The following is a 21,308-nucleotide window of genomic DNA, read 5'->3' as shown; positions in this document are numbered from 1 at the left end:
TTTCCACGATTTGGGTTTGATGTTAATAGAAGCTGTGTCCTCCAATACAGATTTTACAGTACTTCTTAACTCCAGTAATTCCAGCTCCTTCTTCATCATAGTGCAATTTGGGTCTGTGTATTTTGGTTTTCTTTTTTTTATCTTTCTGTTGTTGCATTTACTAGTAGTTTTTTCTACCAAATTTCTGAATGTTGCACGTATTTCATTGGTTGGTATCTCTTCTGAATGCTCTTCAGTTCACTATTGAAGAAATCTAGTGTAGGTTGGCATCTCCTCTGAATGCTGTCCAGTTCACTATTGACGAAATCTAGTGCAGGTTGGCATCTCCTCTGAATGCTGTCCAGTTCACTATTGACGAAATCTAGTGCAGGTTGGCATCTCCTCTGAATGCTGTCCAGTTCACTATTGAAGAAATCTAGTGCAGGTTGGCATCTCCTCTGAATGCTGTTCAGTTCACTATTGAAGAAATCTAGTGCAGGTTGGCATCTCCTCTGAATGCTGTTCAGTTCACTATTGAAGAAATCTAGTGTAGGTTGGCATCTCCTCTGAATGCTGTTCAGTTCACTATTGAAGAAATCTAGTGCAGGTTGGCATCTGTTCTGAATGTTGTTCAGTTCACTATTGAAGAAATCTAGTGTAAGTTGGCATCTCCTCTGAATGCTGTCCAGTTTACTATTGAAGAAATCTAGTGCAGGTTGGCATCTCCTCTGAATGCTGTCCAGTTCACTATTGACGAAATCTAGTGCAGGTTGGCATCTCCTCTGAATGCTGTCCAGTTCACTATTGACGAAATCTAGTGCAGGTTGGCATCTGCTCTGAATGCTGTTCAGTTCAATATTGAAGAAATCTAGTGCAGGTTGGCATCTCCTCTGAATGCTGTCCAGTTCACTATTGACGAAATCTAGTGCAGGTTGGCATCTCCTCTGAATGCTGTCCAGTTCAATATAACATGTTGTTGATTACAAAGTCATCAATAATTTTCATTCTTGTACTTTCAGGGGAGGTCAGAAACGGTTGATTTGAATACAGACACATCACTTCTGGTTGATATATCTGATGCATTAAGTGAAAGAGACAAAGTCAAGTTCACAGTTCATACTAAGGTCAGTTGTTGAGAGTGAGAGATCCACAAGACTTATTTTCGCCCTGCAAGAGCTGAAAAATGATGGTAATAGTGGTCAATAATGGAGTGGGAACTATAACCACCTACTGCTTAATAATTAGTGAATGTAATGTTTAAGGATGATATGGATTATATTTTCAAATAAAATAATTCACCTTCCAAATTATCTACTTATGAAATATTTTCTCTAATGAATTAAATGCTGATCTTTAGCCAATACTCATTGACTGATTTGTTCAAACTTTACACAAAGACAGTGGAAAGAATATAAACAAATATGACTGACAGGTAGCCATTTTAGACATATAATTATCTGTCTCTGATTATGTGTCAGCAGTTTTTAGAGATGACTAGTAAAAATAAACACTAGGTTTTTTTTTAATTATAACTTGTGTTTTATCTTTTAGACTACATTGCCAGAGTTTAGAGACAGTGAGTTCAATGTTGTACGACAACATGAAGAATTTGTTTGGCTGCATGATACTTATGTTGATAATGAAGAATTTGCTGGAATAGTTGTAAGTAGTAAATAGTTTCAACCAAACACAATTTGTGACTAGGTTGGCATTCTTCTATCCATTTCTGTGCACAGGGACTAGTTCAGACAGGTGTCCAGTATGATTGGTGTTCAATCTACACAGAGTGAAACTGATCCAGTCAACAAGCGTTTGACTGGTTAAGACAGGTATCCAGTCAGCACAGGGCATGAGTAGTTTAGATAGAAGTCCAGTCAACACTGGTTTAGAAAAGTGTCCAGTCTACACAGGGTACCAGTGGTTTAGATAGAAGTCAAGTCAACACTGGTTTAGAAAAGTGCCCAGTCTACACAGGGTACCAGTGGTTTAGATAGAAGTCAAGTCAACACTGGTTTAGAAAAGTGTCCAGTCTACACAGGGTACCAGTGGTTTAGATAGAAGTGGAGTCAACACTGGTTTAGAAAAGTGTCCAGTCTACACAGGGTACCAGTGGTTTAGATAGAAGTCCAGTCAACACTGGTTTAGAAAAGTGTCCAGTCTACACAGGGTACCAGTGGTTTAGATAGAAGTCCAGTCAACACTGGTTTAGAAAAGTGTCCAGTCTACACAGGGTACCAGTGGTTTAGATAGAAGTCCAGTCAACACTGGTTTCGAAAAGTGTCCAGTCTACACAGGGTACCAGTGGTTTAGATAGAAGTCAAGTCAACACTGGTTTAGAAAAGTGTCCAGTCTACACAGGGTACCAGTGGTTTAGATAGGAGTCAAGTCAACACTGGTTTGGAAAAGTGCCCAGTCTACACAGGGTACCAGTGGTTTAGATAGAAGTCAAGTCAACACTGGTTTAGAAAAGTGTCCAGTCTACACAGGGTACCAGTGGTTTAGATAGAAGTCAAGTCAACACTGGTTTAGAAAAGTGTCCAGTCTACACAGGGTACCAGTGGTTTAGATAGAAGTCAAGTCAACACTGGTTTAGAAAAGTGTCCAGGGTACCAGTGGTTTAGATAGAAGTTGAGTCAACACTGGTTTAGAAAAGTGTCCAGTCTACACAGGGTACCAGTGGTTTAGATAGGAGTCAAGTCAACACTGGTTTAGAAAAGTGTCCAGTCTACACAAGGTACCAGTGGTTTAGATAGAAGTCAAGTCAACACTGGTTTAGAAAAGTGTCCAGGGTACCAGTGGTTTAGATAGAAGTCAAGTCAACACTGGTTTAGAAAAGTGTCCAGGGTACCAGTGGTTTAGATAGAAGTTGAGTCAACACTGGTTTAGAAAAGTGTCCAGTCTACACAAGGTACCAGTGGTTTAGATAGAAGTTGAGTCAACACTGGTTTCGAAAAGTGTCCAGTCTACACAGGGTACCAGTGGTTTAGATAGAAGTCAAGTCAACACTGGTTTCGAAAAGTGTCCAGTCTACACAAGGTACCAGTGGTTTAGATAGAAGTCAAGTCAACACTCGTTTAGAAAAGTGTCCAGTCTACACAGGGTACCAGTGGTTTAGATAGAAGTCAAGTCAACACTGGTTTAGAAAAGTGTCCAGTCTACACAAGGTACCAGTGGTTTAGATAGAAGTCAAGTCAACACTGGTTTAGAAAAGTGTCCAGTCTACACAAGGTACTAGTGGTTTAGATAGAAGTCAAGTCAACACTGGTTTAGAAAAGTGTCCAGGGTACCAGTGGTTTAGATAGAAGTTGAGTCAACACTGGTTTAGAAAAGTGTCCAGTCTACACAAGGTACCAGTGGTTTAGATAGAAGTTGAGTCAACACTGGTTTCGAAAAGTGTCCAGTCTACACAGGGTACCAGTGGTTTAGATAGAAGTCAAGTCAACACTGGTTTCGAAAAGTGTCCAGTCTACACAAGGTACCAGTGGTTTAGATAGAAGTCAAGTCAACACTCGTTTAGAAAAGTGTCCAGTCTACACAGGGTACCAGTGATTTAGATAGAAGTCAAGTCAACACTGGTTTAGAAAAGTGTCCAGTCTACACAAGGTACCAGTGGTTTAGATAGAAGTCAAGTCAACACTGGTTTAGAAAAGTGTCCAGTCTACACAAGGTACCAGTGGTTTAGATAGAAGTTGAGTCAACACTGGTTTAGAAAAGTGTCCAGTCTACACAGGGTACCAGTGGTTTAGATAGAAGTCAAGTCAACACTGGTTTAGAAAAGTGTCCAGTCTACACAGGGTACCAGTGGTTTAGATAGAAGTCAAGTCAACACTGGTTTCGAAAAGTGTCCAGTCTACACAAGGTACCAGTGGTTTAGATAGAAGTCAAGTCAACACTCGTTTAGAAAAGTGTCCAGTCTACACAGGGTACCAGTGATTTAGATAGAAGTCAAGTCAACACTGGTTTAGAAAAGTGTCCAGTCTACACAAGGTACCAGTGGTTTAGATAGAAGTCAAGTCAACACTGGTTTAGAAAAGTGTCCAGTCTACACAAGGTACCAGTGGTTTAGATAGAAGTTGAGTCAACACTGGTTTAGAAAAGTGTCCAGTCTACACAGGGTACCAGTGGTTTAGATAGAAGTCAAGTCAACACTGGTTTAGAAAAGTGTCCAGTCTACACAAGGTACCAGTGGTTTAGATAGAAGTCAAGTCAACACTGGTTTAGAAAAGTGTCCAGTCTACACAAGGTACCAGTGGTTTAGATAGAAGTTGAGTCAACACTGGTTTAGAAAAGTGTCCAGTCTACACAGGGTACCAGTGGTTTTTAGATAGAAGTCCAGTCAACACTGGTTTCGAAAAGTGTCCAGTCTACACAGGGTACCAGTGGTTTAGATAGAAGTTGAGCCAACACTGGTTTAGAAAAGTGTCCAGTCTACACAGGGTACCAGTGGTTTAGATAGAAGTCCAGTCAACACTGGTTTAGAAAAGTGTCCAGTCTACACAGGGTATCAGTAGTTTAGATAGAAGTCAAGTCAACACTGGTTTAGAAAAGTGTCCAGTCTACACAGGGTACCAGTGGTTTAGATAGAAGTCCAGTCAACACTGGTTTAGAAAAGTGTCCAGTCTACACAGGGTATCAGTAGTTTAGATAGAAGTCCAGTCAACACTGGTTTAGAAAAGTGTCCAGTCTACACAGGGTACCAGTGGTTTAGATAGAAGTCCAGTCAACACTGGTTTAGAAAAGTGTCCAGTCTACACAGGGTATCAGTAGTTTAGATAGAAGTCAAGTCAACACTGGTTTAGAAAAGTGTCCAGTCTACACAGGGTACCAGTGGTTTAGATAGAAGTCCAGTCAACACTGGTTTAGAAAAGTGTCCAGTCTACACAGGGTACCAGTGGTTTAGATAGAAGTCAAGTCAATACTGGTTTCGAAAAGTGTCCAGTCTACACAGGGTACCAGTGGTTTAGATAGAAGTCAAGTCAACACTGGTTTAGAAAAGTGTCCAGTCTACACAGGGTACCAGTGGTTTAGATAGAAGTCCAGTCAACACTGGTTTAGAAAAGTGTCCAGTCTACACAGGGTACCAGTGGTTTAGATAGAAGTCCAGTCAACACTGGTTTCGAAGTGTCCAGTCTACACAGGGTACCAGTGGTTTAGATAGAAGTCCAGTCAACACTGGTTTCGAAAAGTGTCCAGTCTACACAGGGTACCAGTGGTTTAGATAGAAGTCCAGTCAACACTGGTTTGGAAAAGGTGTCCAGTCCAGTCAACACTGGTTTGGAAAAGGTGTCCAGTCTACACAGGGTACCTGTGGTTTAGATAGAAGTCAAGTCAACACTGGTTTCGAAAAGTGTCCAGTCTACACAAGGTACCAGTGGTTTAGATAGAAGTCAAGTCAACACTGGTTTAGAAAAGTGTCCAGTCTATATAGGGTATTAGTGGTTTAGATAGAAGTCCAGTCAACACTGGTTTAGAAAAGTGTCCAGTCTATATAGGGTATTAGTGGTTTAGATAGAAGTCCAGTCAACACTGGTTTAGAAAAGTGTCCAGTCTATACAGGGTACCAGTGGTTTAGATAGAAGTTGAGTCAACACTGGTTTCGAAGTGTCCAGTCTACACAGGGTACCAGTGGTTTAGATAGAAGTCCAGTCAACACTGGTTTCGAAAAGTGTCCAGTCTACACAGGGTACCAGTGGTTTAGATAGAAGTCCAGTCAACACTGGTTTGGAAAAGGTGTCCAGTCCAGTCAACACTGGTTTGGAAAAGGTGTCCAGTCTACACAGGCTGTGCTCTCGCTGTCGCTCGCAAATGTCGTAAATTACAAAATTTGGACGAGATTTACGAACAAAATAAATATCTATTAGTAGGATTTACGAACACATTTTGTACAAAATACCCTCGCAAATCGCCCTCATTTAATTGTCAAGACTCGACTGTGATCATCACGCGTGTTACGGTTTGAGTGATTGTCATTTTAAAGTTAAACAATGTCCCGTTACTTCTAAGATTGCAACAATTGTTACATGGTGATCGCGATCAACACGGAACTGCCATTGAATGTATTTTTCCACTCTAAAGTTATTTTTGTGTCATCGCACATGCGTAGTTTAGTCGACATGTGTTTCAAGATACCCCGCGACATTACTCTCAGTATGGAACGGTTTCATGTCGCCCTTATCAAACACATGATTTGTTTATTTATTGAAAATGGAGACTACGTCAAAAAGGAACAGACAACTGCTCGACGAGTATTTTTCACGACGAGATGGACAAATCGCTAAATCGTGTTCAGAACCAGAAACATATGGGTGTCCTAACCCTGACAGCATCAAGAAACGGAAAGTTGATCGTACTGCAGCACGATTTCAGAAATAATGGAAGGTTAGCTGCGGTTCCGTAGCGCTTTGGTGCGACATACAATCTAATTTTGCCCTACCAATTTCATTCGGACGTCTTGTTTTTATTGTTGTTGTTGTATGTCGTACATGGGCCGGCCAGTGTCTGTCACGTAAATAATGCGGTCGGCAACATAGGGCTATTATTCCACAGCTAATGGAAGGTGAGCCAATGTTAGCGAATCGATCGAAAAATACTATAATTTGTGTAACATTCTTACCGGGCATTCTTAGCATTGAGATCGAGTTACAAGACCGAAAGTTACTTTAGTTACTTTTTCACTTTAATTCAGAAATTTCGATGAAAATAAATTGTCATTTTGTGTCGTCATAAACGTCAACATGCGGGTTTGCATGATGAGCACGGGAGATTACTTCATAATAATATTGATTGGCATAGGCTTAGTCTTTTCCACGAAACGAAACCCTAACCCTAACCCTAACTCGCGTTTTTGTTTTCATTGGCCCAATAATATCTGAGAAAATTTCACACTGTGAAATACGGACGTGACGATGTTTGAGGTCGTTCAAAATCTAAGGTTAGGGTTTCGTTTCGTTTTATTTTGTTTCATTTCGTTTCGTGGAAAAGACTAAGCCATTGGCATAGAGTTTTTTTCTGAGAAATTTCCCGTGAAAATTTATTCACAGACTTGTGTTCTAGGCAGTGAACTTTTGAATGATAACTATTTTCCCCACTGTTAACAATGTGAGCTTATCATGAATATGTTTAATTAATACTGAGTTATTCAAATAAAGGTTCTGGTGTCTACATTTTATATTTTGTTGTGATGTTTTGTTGTACCATCATAAATGGTACATTTTGTGGAGCAGACTGCCTAATTTGATGTCATGAAATTACACACAAAATTAGAGCTCAAGTTGCACCAGCAAGCACCATTTTCAGCATGCTGTTCTTGTTTTCGGCGGACAACAGATGGGACACCTCCCTCTCCTTCTCTCTTCCCCGTTGTGCTCGGTCGCGGGAAAATGCTCCGCAGTTTCCAGACAAAGTTTACTAATACTTTTTTTTCTTGATTAGTAAATTTACTATTACCTAGCAAATTCCAGAGAGAGCCCAGACAGGGTACCTGTGGTTTAGATAGAAGTCAAGTCAACACTGGTTTCGAAAAGTGTCCAGTCTACACAAGGTACCAGTGGTTTAGATAGAAGTCAAGTCAACACTGGTTTAGAAAAGTGTCCAGTCTATATAGGGTATTAGTGGTTTAGATAGAAGTCCAGTCAACACTGGTTTAGAAAAGTGTCCAGTCTACACAGGGTACCAGTGGTTTAGATAGAAGTCCAGTCAACACTGGTTTAGAAAAGTGTCCAGTCTACACAGGGTATCAGTAGTTTAGATAGAAGTCAAGTCAACACTGGTTTAGAAAAGTGTCCAGTCTACACAGGGTACCAGTGGTTTAGATAGAAGTCCAGTCAACACTGGTTTAGAAAAGTGTCCAGTCTACACAGGGTACCAGTGGTTTAGATAGAAGTCAAGTCAATACTGGTTTCGAAAAGTGTCCAGTCTACACAGGGTACCAGTGGTTTAGATAGAAGTCAAGTCAACACTGGTTTAGAAAAGTGTCCAGTCTACACAGGGTACCAGTGGTTTAGATAGAAGTCCAGTCAACACTGGTTTAGAAAAGTGTCCAGTCTACACAGGGTACCAGTGGTTTAGATAGAAGTCCAGTCAACACTGGTTTCGAAGTGTCCAGTCTACACAGGGTACCAGTGGTTTAGATAGAAGTCCAGTCAACACTGGTTTCGAAAAGTGTCCAGTCTACACAGGGTACCAGTGGTTTAGATAGAAGTCCAGTCAACACTGGTTTGGAAAAGGTGTCCAGTCCAGTCAACACTGGTTTGGAAAAGGTGTCCAGTCTACACAGGGTACCTGTGGTTTAGATAGAAGTCAAGTCAACACTGGTTTCGAAAAGTGTCCAGTCTACACAAGGTACCAGTGGTTTAGATAGAAGTCAAGTCAACACTGGTTTAGAAAAGTGTCCAGTCTATATAGGGTATTAGTGGTTTAGATAGAAGTCCAGTCAACACTGGTTTAGAAAAGTGTCCAGTCTACACAGGGTACCAGTGGTTTAGATAGAAGTCCAGTCAACACTGGTTTAGAAAAGTGTCCAGTCTACACAGGGTACCAGTGGTTTAGATAGAAGTCAAGTCAATACTGGTTTCGAAAAGTGTCCAGTCTACACAGGGTACCAGTGGTTTAGATAGAAGTCAAGTCAACACTGGTTTAGAAAAGTGTCCAGTCTACACAGGGTACCAGTGGTTTAGATAGAAGTCCAGTCAACACTGGTTTAGAAAAGTGTCCAGTCTACACAGGGTACCAGTGGTTTAGATAGAAGTCCAGTCAACACTGGTTTCGAAGTGTCCAGTCTACACAGGGTACCAGTGGTTTAGATAGAAGTCCAGTCAACACTGGTTTCGAAAAGTGTCCAGTCTACACAGGGTACCAGTGGTTTAGATAGAAGTCCAGTCAACACTGGTTTGGAAAAGGTGTCCAGTCCAGTCAACACTGGTTTGGAAAAGGTGTCCAGTCTACACAGGGTACCTGTGGTTTAGATAGAAGTCAAGTCAACACTGGTTTCGAAAAGTGTCCAGTCTACACAAGGTACCAGTGGTTTAGATAGAAGTCAAGTCAACACTGGTTTAGAAAAGTGTCCAGTCTATATAGGGTATTAGTGGTTTAGATAGAAGTCCAGTCAACACTGGTTTAGAAAAGTGTCCAGTCTATATAGGGTATTAGTGGTTTAGATAGAAGTCCAGTCAACACTGGTTTAGAAAAGTGTCCAGTCTATACAGGGTACCAGTGGTTTAGATAGAAGTTGAGTCAACACTGGTTTCGAAGTGTCCAGTCTACACAGGGTACCAGTGGTTTAGATAGAAGTCCAGTCAACACTGGTTTCGAAAAGTGTCCAGTCTACACAGGGTACCAGTGGTTTAGATAGAAGTCCAGTCAACACTGGTTTGGAAAAGGTGTCCAGTCCAGTCAACACTGGTTTGGAAAAGGTGTCCAGTCTACACAGGGTACCTGCGGTTTAGATAGAAGTCAAGTCAACACTGGTTTCGAAAAGTGTCCAGTCTACACAAGGTACCAGTGGTTTAGATAGAAGTCAAGTCAACACTGGTTTAGAAAAGTGTCCAGTCTATATAGGGTATTAGTGGTTTAGATAGAAGTCCAGTCAACACTGGTTTAGAAAAGTGTCCAGTCTATATAGGGTATTAGTGGTTTAGATAGAAGTCCAGTCAACACTGGTTTAGAAAAGTGTCCAGTCTATACAGGGTACCAGTGGTTTAGATAGAAGTTGAGTCAACACTGGTTTAGAAAAGTGTCCAGTCTATACAGGGTACCAGTGGTTTAGATAGAAGTTGAGTCAACACTGGTTTCGAAGTGTCCAGTCTACACAGGGTACCAGTGGTTTAGATAGAAGTCCAGTCAACACTGGTTTCGAAAAGTGTCCAGTCTACACAGGGTACCAGTGGTTTAGATAGAAGTCCAGTCAACACTGGTTTGGAAAAGGTGTCCAGTCCAGTCAACACTGGTTTGGAAAAGGTGTCCAGTCTACACAGGGTACCTGTGGTTTAGATAGAAGTCAAGTCAACACTGGTTTCGAAAAGTGTCCAGTCTACACAAGGTACCAGTGGTTTAGATAGAAGTCAAGTCAACACTGGTTTAGAAAAGTGTCCAGTCTATATAGGGTATTAGTGGTTTAGATAGAAGTCCAGTCAACACTGGTTTAGAAAAGTGTCCAGTCTACACAGGGTACCAGTGGTTTAGATAGAAGTCCAGTCAACACTGGTTTAGAAAAGTGTCCAGTCTATACAAGGTACCAGTGGTTTAGATAGAAGTCCAGTCAACACTGGTTTAGAAAAGTGTCCAGTCTATACAAGGTACCAGTGGTTTAGATAGAAGTCCAGTCAACACTGGTTTAGAAAAGTGTCCAGTCTACACAGGGTATCAGTAGTTTAGATAGAAGTTGAGTCAACACTGGTTTCGAAGTGTCCAGTCTACACAGGGTACCAGTGGTTTAGATAGAAGTCCAGTCAACACTGGTTTGGAAAAGGTGTCCAGTCCAGTCAACACTGGTTTGGAAAAGGTGTCCAGTCTACACAGGGTACCTGTGGTTTAGATAGAAGTCAAGTCAACACTGGTTTCGAAAAGTGTCCAGTCTACACAGGGTACCAGTGGTTTAGATAGAAGTCCAGTCAACACTGGTTTGGAAAAGGTGTCCAGTCCAGTCAACACTGGTTTGGAAAAGGTGTCCAGTCTACACAGGGTACCTGTGGTTTAGATAGAAGTCAAGTCAACACTGGTTTCGAAAAGTGTCCAGTCTACACAAGGTACCAGTGGTTTAGATAGAAGTCAAGTCAACACTGGTTTAGAAAAGTGTCCAGTCTATATAGGGTATTAGTGGTTTAGATAGAAGTCCAGTCAACACTGGTTTAGAAAAGTGTCCAGTCTACACAGGGTACCAGTTGTTTAGATAGAAGTCCAGTCAACACTGGTTTAGAAAAGTGTCCAGTCTATACAAGGTACCAGTGGTTTAGATAGAAGTCCAGTCAACACTGGTTTAGAAAAGTGTCCAGTCTATACAAGGTACCAGTGGTTTAGATAGAAGTCCAGTCAACACTGGTTTAGAAAAGTGTCCAGTCTATACAAGGTACCAGTGGTTTAGATAGAAGTCCAGTCAACACTGGTTTAGAAAAGTGTCCAGTCTATACAAGGTACCAGTGGTTTAGATAGAAGTCCAGTCAACACTGGTTTAGAAAAGTGTCCAGTCTATACAAGGTACCAGTGGTTTAGATAGAAGTCAAGTCAACACTGGTTTAGAAAAGTGTCCAGTCTACACAAGGTACCAGTGGTTTAGATAGAAGTCAAGTCAACACTGGTTTAGAAAAGTGTCCAGTCTATATAGGGTATTAGTGGTTTAAATTTGCATATGTGCATGTTTGTAGTACTTGTGCATGTCTTTATGTAGAGGAAAATGAAAAAAGTCTATCACAATGATGAATGTGCAAATGTATTGCTTTTTTATCAGATTCCTCCCCCACCACCTAAGCCTGATTTTGATGCATCAAGAGAAAAACTTCAAAAGTTAGGAGAAGGTGAAGGAACAATGACTAAAGAAGAATTCAATAAAATGAAACAAGAGTTGGAAGCGTAAGTACCTTCTTGTGTTTTCTTCCAAATATAAAGTACTCACATAATTAACCAGGTTTGATAACATCAGTAATTTTTCACTTTGTTGATCTGCTTTTCACTTTGGTTTCAACAACCGCAACCTTGCCACCAGTGTCATGACAGGTACAATTTACCTGCTTCGGAACTTGCCTGTCACAGTGAAAATCACAAGACCAGTAATTTCTGTCTTATTTATGGTGTTTTCACATTGCCTTGGGTAAACAATCAGACTTCAGTGATAATAAATTTGGAGCTTGGCTGCTCATAGTGAATTAGTAAAAAAAACTCCAATTCATGCAACAAATACATCAATCATATTCATATTGCTAGCTGCTTCTGGTTGAGACAAATTCAAACACATATGAAGTAACTGGATTTCCAGGAAATTAATGTCATATTATTAAATCAATTTTGTCTGTTTGTTCTCCATTTTGACTTGTGATTTTGTGCTAATTTGCAAATGTTCTTGGACTGCAGATCATGTCACCAATAAAAATAAGTTATCACTCGCTCATTCTTTCACTTAAGTGGTGCGTTAAATCTTTGCTGTACTCTAAGTTGGCTATACAAAACTAGAAAGGTTATTAGACTCCAATGTGATCCCATTATGGCAGAGACTAGTGGTTTCTGCTTGTCCATGCACCATACAGAGCTATTTTCATGTCCTACATTCACTTATTAAAATAATTAATATTGTAATTGTAAAATGATGCTTCTCATAAGCATTGGTCTGCATAGTGTGTATTAATTATTTTTGTTTTATTTTCATAGGGAATACTTGGCAACATTTAAAAAGACTGTGGCGATGCATGAAGTTTTCTTACAAAGGCTAGCAGCCCATCCTGCATTAAGAACTGATCACAACTTTAGAGTGTTCTTAGAATATGATCAAGAAGTACGTTATTCAAATTATCACTGCTAGAAATGTTCAGTTACAGTTGAGTTAACTCTTGCTACTCACATTGAGTTACAGTTGAGTTGACTATTGCTACTCTCATTGAGTTACAGTTGAGTTGACTATTGCTACTCATTGAGTTACAGTTGATTTGAATATTGCTACTCTCATTGAGTTACAGTTGAGTTAACTATTGCTACTCTCATTGAGTTACAGTTGATTTGAATATTGCTACTCTCATTGAGTTACAGTTGAGTTAACTATTGCTACTCTCATTGAGTTACAGTTGAGTTGACTATTGCTACTCTCATTGAGTTACAGTTGAGTTGACTATTGCTACTCTCATTGAGTTACAGTTGAGTTAACTATTGCTACTCTCATTGAGTTACAGTTGAGTTAACTATTGCTACTCTCATTGAGTTACAGTTGAGTTGACTATTGCTACTCTCATTGAGTTACAGTTGAGTTGACTATTGCTACTCTCATTGAGTTACAGTTGAGTTAACTATTGCTACTCTCATTGAGTTACAGTTGAGTTGACTATTGCTACTCTCATTGAGTTACAGTTGAGTTGACTATTGCTACTCTCATTGAGTTACAGTTGAGTTGACTATTGCTACTCTCATTGAGTTACAGTTGATTTGAATATTGCTACTCTCATTGAGTTACAGTTGAGTTAACTATTACTACTCTCATTGAGTTACAGTTGAGTTGACTATTGCTACTCTCATTGAGTTACAGTTGAGTTGACTATTGCTACTCTCATTGAGTTACAGTTGAGTTAACTATTGCTACTCTCATTGAGTTACAGTTGAGTTAACTATTACTACTCTCATTGAGTTACAGTTGAGTTGACTATTGCTACTCATTGAGTTACAGTTGAGTTAACTATTGCTACTCATTGAGTTACAGTTGAGTTAACTATTACTACTCTCATTGAGTTACAGTTGATTTGAATATTGCTACTCTCATTGAGTTACAGTTAACTATTGCTACTCTCATTGAGTTACAGTTGAGTTAACTATTGCTACTCTCATTGAGTTACAGTTGATTTGAATATTGCTACTCTCATTGAGTTACAGTTGATTTGAATATTGCTACTCATTGAGTTACAGTTGAGTTAACTATTGCTACTCTCATTGAGTTACAGTTGAGTTAACTATTACTACTCTCATTGAGTTAAGTTGAGTTAACTATTGCTACTCATTGAGTTACAGTTGAGTTAACTATTGCTACTCTCATTGAGTTACAGTTGAGTTAACTATTGCTACTCTCATTGAGTTACAGTTGAGTTAACTATTGCTACTCTCATTGAGTTACAGTTGAGTTAACTATTGCTACTCTCATTGAGTTACAGTTGAGTTAACTATTGCTACTCTCATTGAGTTACAGTTGAGTTAACTATTGCTACTCTCATTGAGTTACAGTTGAGTTAACTATTGCTACTCTCATTGAGTTACAGTTGAGTTAACTATTACTACTCTCATTGAGTTACAGTTGAGTTAACTATTGCTACTCACATTGAGTTACAGTTAAGTTGACTCTTGCTACTCACATTGAAAAGATTAAGTATTAAAGCAAAATTATCGTACAATCATCAATAAACATGCAGACATATTAACAAACCTATACTTAATTTGTTACAGTTGAGTGTTAGAGGCAAAAACAAAAAGGAAAAGTTGGGTGGTATATTTAAAACATTCACAAAATCCATGGATGAGGTACTGTTGTCTGGACAAAAGGTATGTTTCTGTTCATGCTTGTCTTTTAACTCAATACTTTTATTTTAAAACTTAGTTTAGTCTGGAAGATATTTTAAGTCTTAAGTCCAGTAGAGAAATTTGACATTCGTAAACTAGGTGTATTCTCCAAAATGGAGGTTTATATGTATTGGGTTCCATCCATGCATCTGTCTTAAGAGATATGAAGACATATGACACATGCACGTACACATCAACTTCTTTTTGTTTCTCCATTCTAAAATGCATACACTTGATTGCAAAATGTGCATGTTCAGTTGTATTGGAGACGCGTATATGCACTTTAAACTTATAATTGTAAATTCACACAATACCTGAGAGTCATATTATACCGTGGTGTCTTGCAGGATGTTGATAGTTTCTTTGAACATGAAAAGGGTTTTTTAGTGGAATACCATCTGCGAGTGAAAGATACAACACGTAAAGCTGATGAGATGACCAGGAAGCATAAAGGTATAAAACCTAAATTCTTCATGAGAAAGAACATATTGCTTGAAGTTGGTTTACAAATTTCAAATTTTGGTCATTTTGATATTTTCTTGTGCCCATTCCTCTGTGAGCTTTTCAGATATTCTTAGTAATTAAGAAGGGCTATGAAAACCAACCTTTTTGCTGTACATGTTTTACCAGGACCAATATTAGTATCACGGTAATCCTGGATGGAGAACTACATGGCTTGTTCATTTAATTTTACAGATGTTGCTGATAGTTATATTAAGATATCTGGCGGCTTTGTTGGTTTAGGTACAATAGAAAATACACAGCTAGATAAGTGAGTATTGATGCAGCCCTACACAATGTCATTTTGCTTTGCTACCATGTTAATGCCATGTTCCTGTCAAAATATATACCATGATAGGAATAGTTGATAGGAATAGTCTCTCAGTGATTGTCTTGCTTCAACAATTGCTGCATTATGCAATATAGTGTTGTTTTGAAATACATGTTGTTTCAAGTTGATGTTGCAAAATACAAACAAGATGACAATGCAAGACTTAGTTGCTGCTGCCTAATTTCATACTAATTAGTATAACGTACTTCTTGATCCGTGACTGATGCTATGGGCGATATTTATTGCTGGCAATATTCTTGTGTTTGTAAAGGTTCTTTTTCCAATTTACCTTAATTTTCTCACACCTATTTCCAATGAATCTCTTTTCCTTTTTGCTCTGCTAACCTTTACTTTGCCTCTATCAGTTTATATCAATTGAGCTATTAATGACATATTACTGTGGTTCCTTTGTTTTTCTGCTTATTGTTATTTTTATTTGACATGTGATGATGATGCTCATTCCTATATTGCTAGTCAACTTGGAGGGAGAAATAATTCACGGTAGGCTTTGTCTATTTCATGCACAAATACTGAACACATGCAATCTGTAGCCAATGTTTCTTAGTAAACAATTAATATTCTTTAGATAGATCTTGAATACTTCTATAATGCTAAACGCATTCTAACTATGGTTCACTTTATATTATCCTGTCATCTCTTTGTATCTTCTGTTCTTCATACAATGCCCCTTGGTTCATGTGTTCATCATGAGCTGATGGTAGTCATTATAAATTATGTTTGATTTTAGTTCGGCATAAAATCATCTATAAAACATTTGTGTGTTTTTTTTTATTTTAGATTTTTCAACAAAACATCTGAAATTTTTGAGAAGGCAAGAGTAAGTGTCTTTAACTCACTGTAGCATGATACTAAAATCAATGAATATGAACTGCTTACTTAACACTGGCCATTTCTGTGTTTTCAGTTGCCGCATTTGGATTAGCGTCCATTCATTCAATATTTATTGCTGTGAAAAATACAAGTTTATCTTAGAAGTTGCCATTTGCACACTAAAATGAGAGAATTCAGAGATGGCATAGCAGTTTCACTGCTGGCCAATGTGTGATGATGGTTTCACTGCTGGCCAGTATGTGATGGTGGTTTCACTGCTGGCCAATATGTGATGGTGGTTTCACTGCTGGCCAATGTGTGATGGTGTTTACACTGCTGGCCAATGTGTGATGGTGTTTACACTGCTGGCCAATATGTGATGGTGGTTTCACTGCTGGCCAATGTGTGATGGTGGTTTCACTGCTAGCCAATATGTGATGGTGGTTTCACTGCTGGCCAATATGTGATGGTGGTTTCACTGCTGGCCAATGTGTGATGGTGGTTCACTGCTGGCCAATGTGTGATGGTGGTTTCACTGCTGGCCAATGTGTGATGGTGGTTTCACTGCTGGCCAATGTGTGATGGTGGTTTCACTGCTGGCCAATGTGTGATGGTGGTTTCACTGCTGGCCAATGTGTGATGGTGGTTTCACTGCTGGCCAATGTGTGATGGTGGTTTCACTGCTGGCCAATGTGTGATGGTGGTTACATTGCTGGCCAATGTGTGATGGTGTTTCACTGCTGGCCAATATGTGATGGTGGTTTCACTGCTGGCCAATATGTGATGGTGGTTTCACTGCTGGCCAATATGTGATGGTGGTTTCACTGCTGGCCAATATGTGATGGTGGTTTCACTGCTGGCCAATATGTGATGGTGGTTTCACTGCTGGCCAATATGTGATGGTGGTTTCACTGCTGGCCAATATGTGATGGTGGTTTCACTGCTGGCCAATATGTGATGGTGGTTTCACTGCTGGCCAATATGTGATGGTGGTTTCACTGCTGGCCAATACGTGGTGGTGGTTTCACTGCTGGCTGCTGGCCAATGTGTGATGGTGGTTTCACTGCTGGCCAATGTGTGATGGTGGTTTCACTGCTGGCCAATGTGTGATGGTGGTTTCACTGCTGGCCAATGTGTGATGGTGGTTTCACTGCTGGCCAATGTGTGATGGTGGTTTCACTGCTGGCCAATGTGTGATGGTGGTTTCACTGCTGGCCAATGTGTGATGGTGGTTTCACTGCTGGCCAATATGTGATGGTGGTTTCACTGCTGGCCAATGTGTGATGGTGTTTACACTGCTGGCCAATGTGTGATGGTGTTTACACTGCTGGCCAATGTGTGATAGTGGTTTCACTGCTGGCCAATGTGTGATGGTGGTTTCACTGCTGGCCAATGTGTGATGGTGTTTACACTGCTGGCCAATGTGTGATGGTGGTTTCACTGCTGGCCAATGTGTGATGGTGGTTTCACTGCTTGCCAATGTGTGATGGTGGTTTCACTGCTGGCCAATATGTGATGGTAGTTTCACTGCTGGCCAATATGTGATGGTGGTTTCACTGCTGGCCAATATGTGATGTTGGTTTGACTGCTGGCCAATATGTGATGGTGGTTTGACTGCTGGCCAATGTGTGATGGTGTTTACACTGCTGGTCAATGTGTGATGGTGGTTACACTGCTGGCCAGTATGTGATGGTGGTTACGCTGCTGGCCAGTATGTGATGGTGGTTTCACTGCTGGCCAATACGTGGTGGTGGTTTCACTGTTGGCCAATGTGTGACGGTGGTTTCACTGCTGGCCAATGTGTGACTGTGGTTTCACTGCTGGCCAATGTGTGACGGTGGTTTCACTGCTGGCCAATGTGTGACGGTGGTTTCACTGCTGGCCAATGTGTGACGGTGGTTTCACTGCTGACCAATGTGTGATGGTGGTTTCACTGCTGGCCAATGTGTGATGGTGGTTTCACTGCTGGCCAATACGTGGTGGTGGTTTCACTGCTGGCTGCTGGCCAATGTGTGATGGCGGTTTCACTGCTGGCCAATGTGTGATGGTGGTTTCACTGCTGGCCAATGTGTGATGGTGGTTTCACTGCTGGCCAATGTGTGATGGTGGTTTCACTGCTGGCCAATGTGTGATGGTGGTTTCACTGCTGGCCAATGTGTGATGGTGGTTTCACTGCTGGCCAATATGTGATGGTGGTTTCACTGCTGGCCAATATGTGATGGTGGTTTGACTGCTGGCCAATATGTGATGGTGGTTTGACTGCTGGCCAATGTGTGATGGTGGTTTGACTGCTGGCCAATGTGTGATGGTGTTTACACTGCTGGTCAATGTGTGATGGTGGTTACACTGCTGGCCAGTATGTGATGGTGGTTACGCTGCTGGCCAGTATGTGATGGTGGTTTCACTGCTGGCCAATACGTGATGGTGGTTTCACTGCTGGCCAATACGTGATGGTGGTTTCACTGCTGGCCAATGTGTGACGGTGGTTTCACTGCTGGCCAATGTGTGACGGTGGTTTCACTGCTGGCCAATGTGTGACGGTGGTTTCACTGCTGACCAATGTGTGATGGTGGTTTCACTGCTGACCAATGTGTGATGGTGGTTTCACTGCTGGCCAATGTTTGATAGCAGTACTACTAGATAATAGTTTGCAAATGTGTATTTTCAAAGTTTGTAATGTTCTTTGTTTTTCATAGAAACTAGAAGCACGAGTAGCGTCTGATGAAGATCTTAAGTTATCAGATTTAATGAGGTATTACATGAGAGATTCACAGGCTGCTAAGGTATATTGATCCCTTGATGCCCTAATCATCTCAATTTGTTGATGCACCTATCATCTCAATCCTTTGACGCCCCAATCATCTCAATCCTTTGATGCACCTATCATCTCAATCCTTTGATGCACCTATCATCTCAATCCTTTGATGCACCTATCATCTCAATCCTTTGATGCACCTATCATCTCAATCCTTTGATGCACCTATCATCTCAATCCTTTGATGCACCTATCATCTCAATCCTTTGATGCACCTATCATCTCAATCCTTTGATGCACCTATCATCTCAATCCTTTGATGCACCTATCATCTCAATCCTTTGATGCACCTATCATCTCAATCCTTTGATGCACCTATCATCTCAATCCTTTGATGCACCTATCATCTCAATCCTTTGATGCACCTATCATCTCAATCCTTTGATGCACCTATCATCTCAATCCTTTGATGCACCTATCATCTCAATCCTTTGATGCGCACCTATCATCTCAATCCTTTGATGCCCTAATCATCTCAATCATTTGATGTTCCTATCATCTCAATCCTTTGATGCCCCAGTCATCTCAGTCCTTTGATGCCCTAATCATCTCAATCATTTGATGTTCCTATCATCTCAATCCTTTGATGCCCCAGTCATCTCAGTCATTTGATGCCCCAGTCATCTCAGTCATTTGATGCCCCAGTCATCTGTTATTTGATGCCCTAATCATCTCAATCCTTTGATGCACCTATCATCTCAATCCTTTGGGACTCCATTCATCTCAATCATTTGATGCACCTATCATCTCAATCCTTTGGGACTCCATTCATCTCAATCATTTGATGCCCCAATCATCTCAATCCTTTGATGCCCCAATCATCTCAGTCATTTGATGCCCCAATCAATTCAATCCTTTGATATCCTCGTCATCTTGATCTTTGGATGTCCCAAACAACTCAGTCCCTTGTGTTCTCAGAGTATCTAAAAGATTTCTAGATTGCTAATAACGTGTAGTTCAAAATGTTTAACACAAATTTCTGTTTAAAGTGAGTTTATATATATTTATTGTTTTGTTCCTTTTAGGATCTGTTATTAAGAAGAACCAGGTGTTTATCTAACTATGAAAATGCCAACAAAGCACTAGAGAAGGCAAGAGCTAAAAATAAAGATGTTCAACAAGTATGTGCACTTTTGATTTTGATTTTTTTTTCAAGATATCAAGGTGTAGGTTGTAAGCTGTATATTTCTCAGTGACACTGTATGCTAATTATTCCCCCAGTAACCAATGAGCTTCCCTTCTTACCTGGCACCAGCATTTAATAGCAGCCTTACAATTGTTTATTTATTATTCACCTTTTCATTTTCTTTATATAGGCAGAGACAAATCAACAAAGAGCTTGTGAAAGATTTGAAAAGATATCTGATACAGCTAAACATGAACTAACAGACTTCCGGATGAGACGCGTTGGTGCATTTCGTAAACATTTGGTGGAATTAGCTGAGCTAGAACTTAAACATGCTAAAGTAGGTTTTCCACAGCTTGTGCACTTTGTGTAGTAACCATGTCTTTTCAATAATGGTATCCATTGAATGATAAGACACATATTGGGATGAATACATCCAGTTTTTGGAACTTTATGTTGTACATTTTTGCTGTGTATTTTGAGGTTTATGCTTTCACGAATAGCTGACTGAAAATCTCCACAGATTGAAAAATTACTTAAAAACTGCATCAGCAAATGTATCAGTTAATACAGTGTTATTAACAAAATACCAAAATGTATGTCAAGTGTATTATACAGCAAAGGTATTGTCCAAAGACGCACAACATCGACAATAGCTTATGAGAACATAAATTCTGGTATTTTGTTCATATAACCTTATTATTATATACATTTTTGTAAAGAAATTAAGTTTCTGCTGAACTACGCCTTTCAGAATTTGTCATGATTCACTGTCGTGGCGTTATTAGAAAATCTGCTGATTATTCATTCCCTGCTCATCAGAGCCTGAGAATGGCCGTACACTCGCTCTTATGCATACCAGTCTGTCTGGCTTGTGTTATTTGTGCAAGTACTTAACAAGTACTTTCAGAAAGTAATATTTCATGTAGTAGCGACTGTGAGAAGTTCAGCGACTGAAATACTAATGCATTGATACATTCATACTAAGATACGTGATATAATAGTCTGTCAGTGGATTTCTGTAAGATGAATCATCCATATATTATTTTGAATATGAAAATATATTTTCAAATAAGTGTTTTTTTTTATGTTTATATTTACATGGATCAACAGATGAGGTCAAAATGTCAAATTATTTTGTTAATTTTCATATTTATTAGAATCCACATCCTAATCTGTATAATTAATGAATGCATATAGCAGAAACTATTGTTTCCTGAATTACAGTAGGTGTTTTTGAGATGATTTGTCCTAATAACATGGAATACTCTGTTCAATTTCAGGCCCAAATGCAGTTACTTCGAACGTCCATTGCCTCCCTTAAAGAAGAACAATCTGACTAGCTTGAAACCATAGAAACCATCTTAGGTGCATAAAGGAGGATGTATTTTAAAATATCTGTCAAATATAAAAAGATAATTTCTATGTTTATTATTAGGTATCTGTAATAATCACATAATGTTGAATATACTTCGAGTTGGTAATAA

At 39.7% G+C, this 21,308-nt stretch overlaps 1 protein-coding gene across 2 annotated transcripts in view; it reads left to right on the top strand.

The window, feature by feature from the left end:
• LOC100378432 (sorting nexin-6-like) overlaps positions 1–21,308 on the top strand; it is a 24,606-nt gene extending 3,298 nt beyond the window's left edge. The window contains exons 3-15 of one of the 2 annotated variants that reach the window (XM_085491084.1): positions 999–1,103; positions 1,531–1,641; positions 11,420–11,541; positions 12,334–12,457; positions 14,104–14,199; positions 14,565–14,670; positions 14,914–14,989; positions 15,524–15,550; positions 15,848–15,887; positions 18,577–18,663; positions 19,721–19,816; positions 20,012–20,161; positions 21,105–21,308. In XM_085491084.1, the coding sequence (XP_085347210.1) occupies positions 999–1,103; positions 1,531–1,641; positions 11,420–11,541; positions 12,334–12,457; positions 14,104–14,199; positions 14,565–14,670; positions 14,914–14,989; positions 15,524–15,550; positions 15,848–15,887; positions 18,577–18,663; positions 19,721–19,816; positions 20,012–20,161; positions 21,105–21,164 (1,200 nt within the window). In that variant the 3' untranslated portion in view covers positions 21,165–21,308. The remainder of the gene's footprint in view (positions 1–998; positions 1,104–1,530; positions 1,642–11,419; positions 11,542–12,333; positions 12,458–14,103; positions 14,200–14,564; positions 14,671–14,913; positions 14,990–15,523; positions 15,551–15,847; positions 15,888–18,576; positions 18,664–19,720; positions 19,817–20,011; positions 20,162–21,104) is intronic. The other variant, XM_085491091.1, reaches the window with a different exon arrangement.

The sequence above is a fragment of the Saccoglossus kowalevskii genome, chromosome 2 (assembly GCF_978046115.1).
Source record: "Saccoglossus kowalevskii chromosome 2, keSacKowa6.1, whole genome shotgun sequence".
NCBI classification, from domain to species: Eukaryota; Metazoa; Hemichordata; class Enteropneusta; family Harrimaniidae; genus Saccoglossus; species Saccoglossus kowalevskii.
Note: the sequence above shows the minus strand (reverse complement) of the source record. Positions and strands in the feature narration are given on the sequence as shown.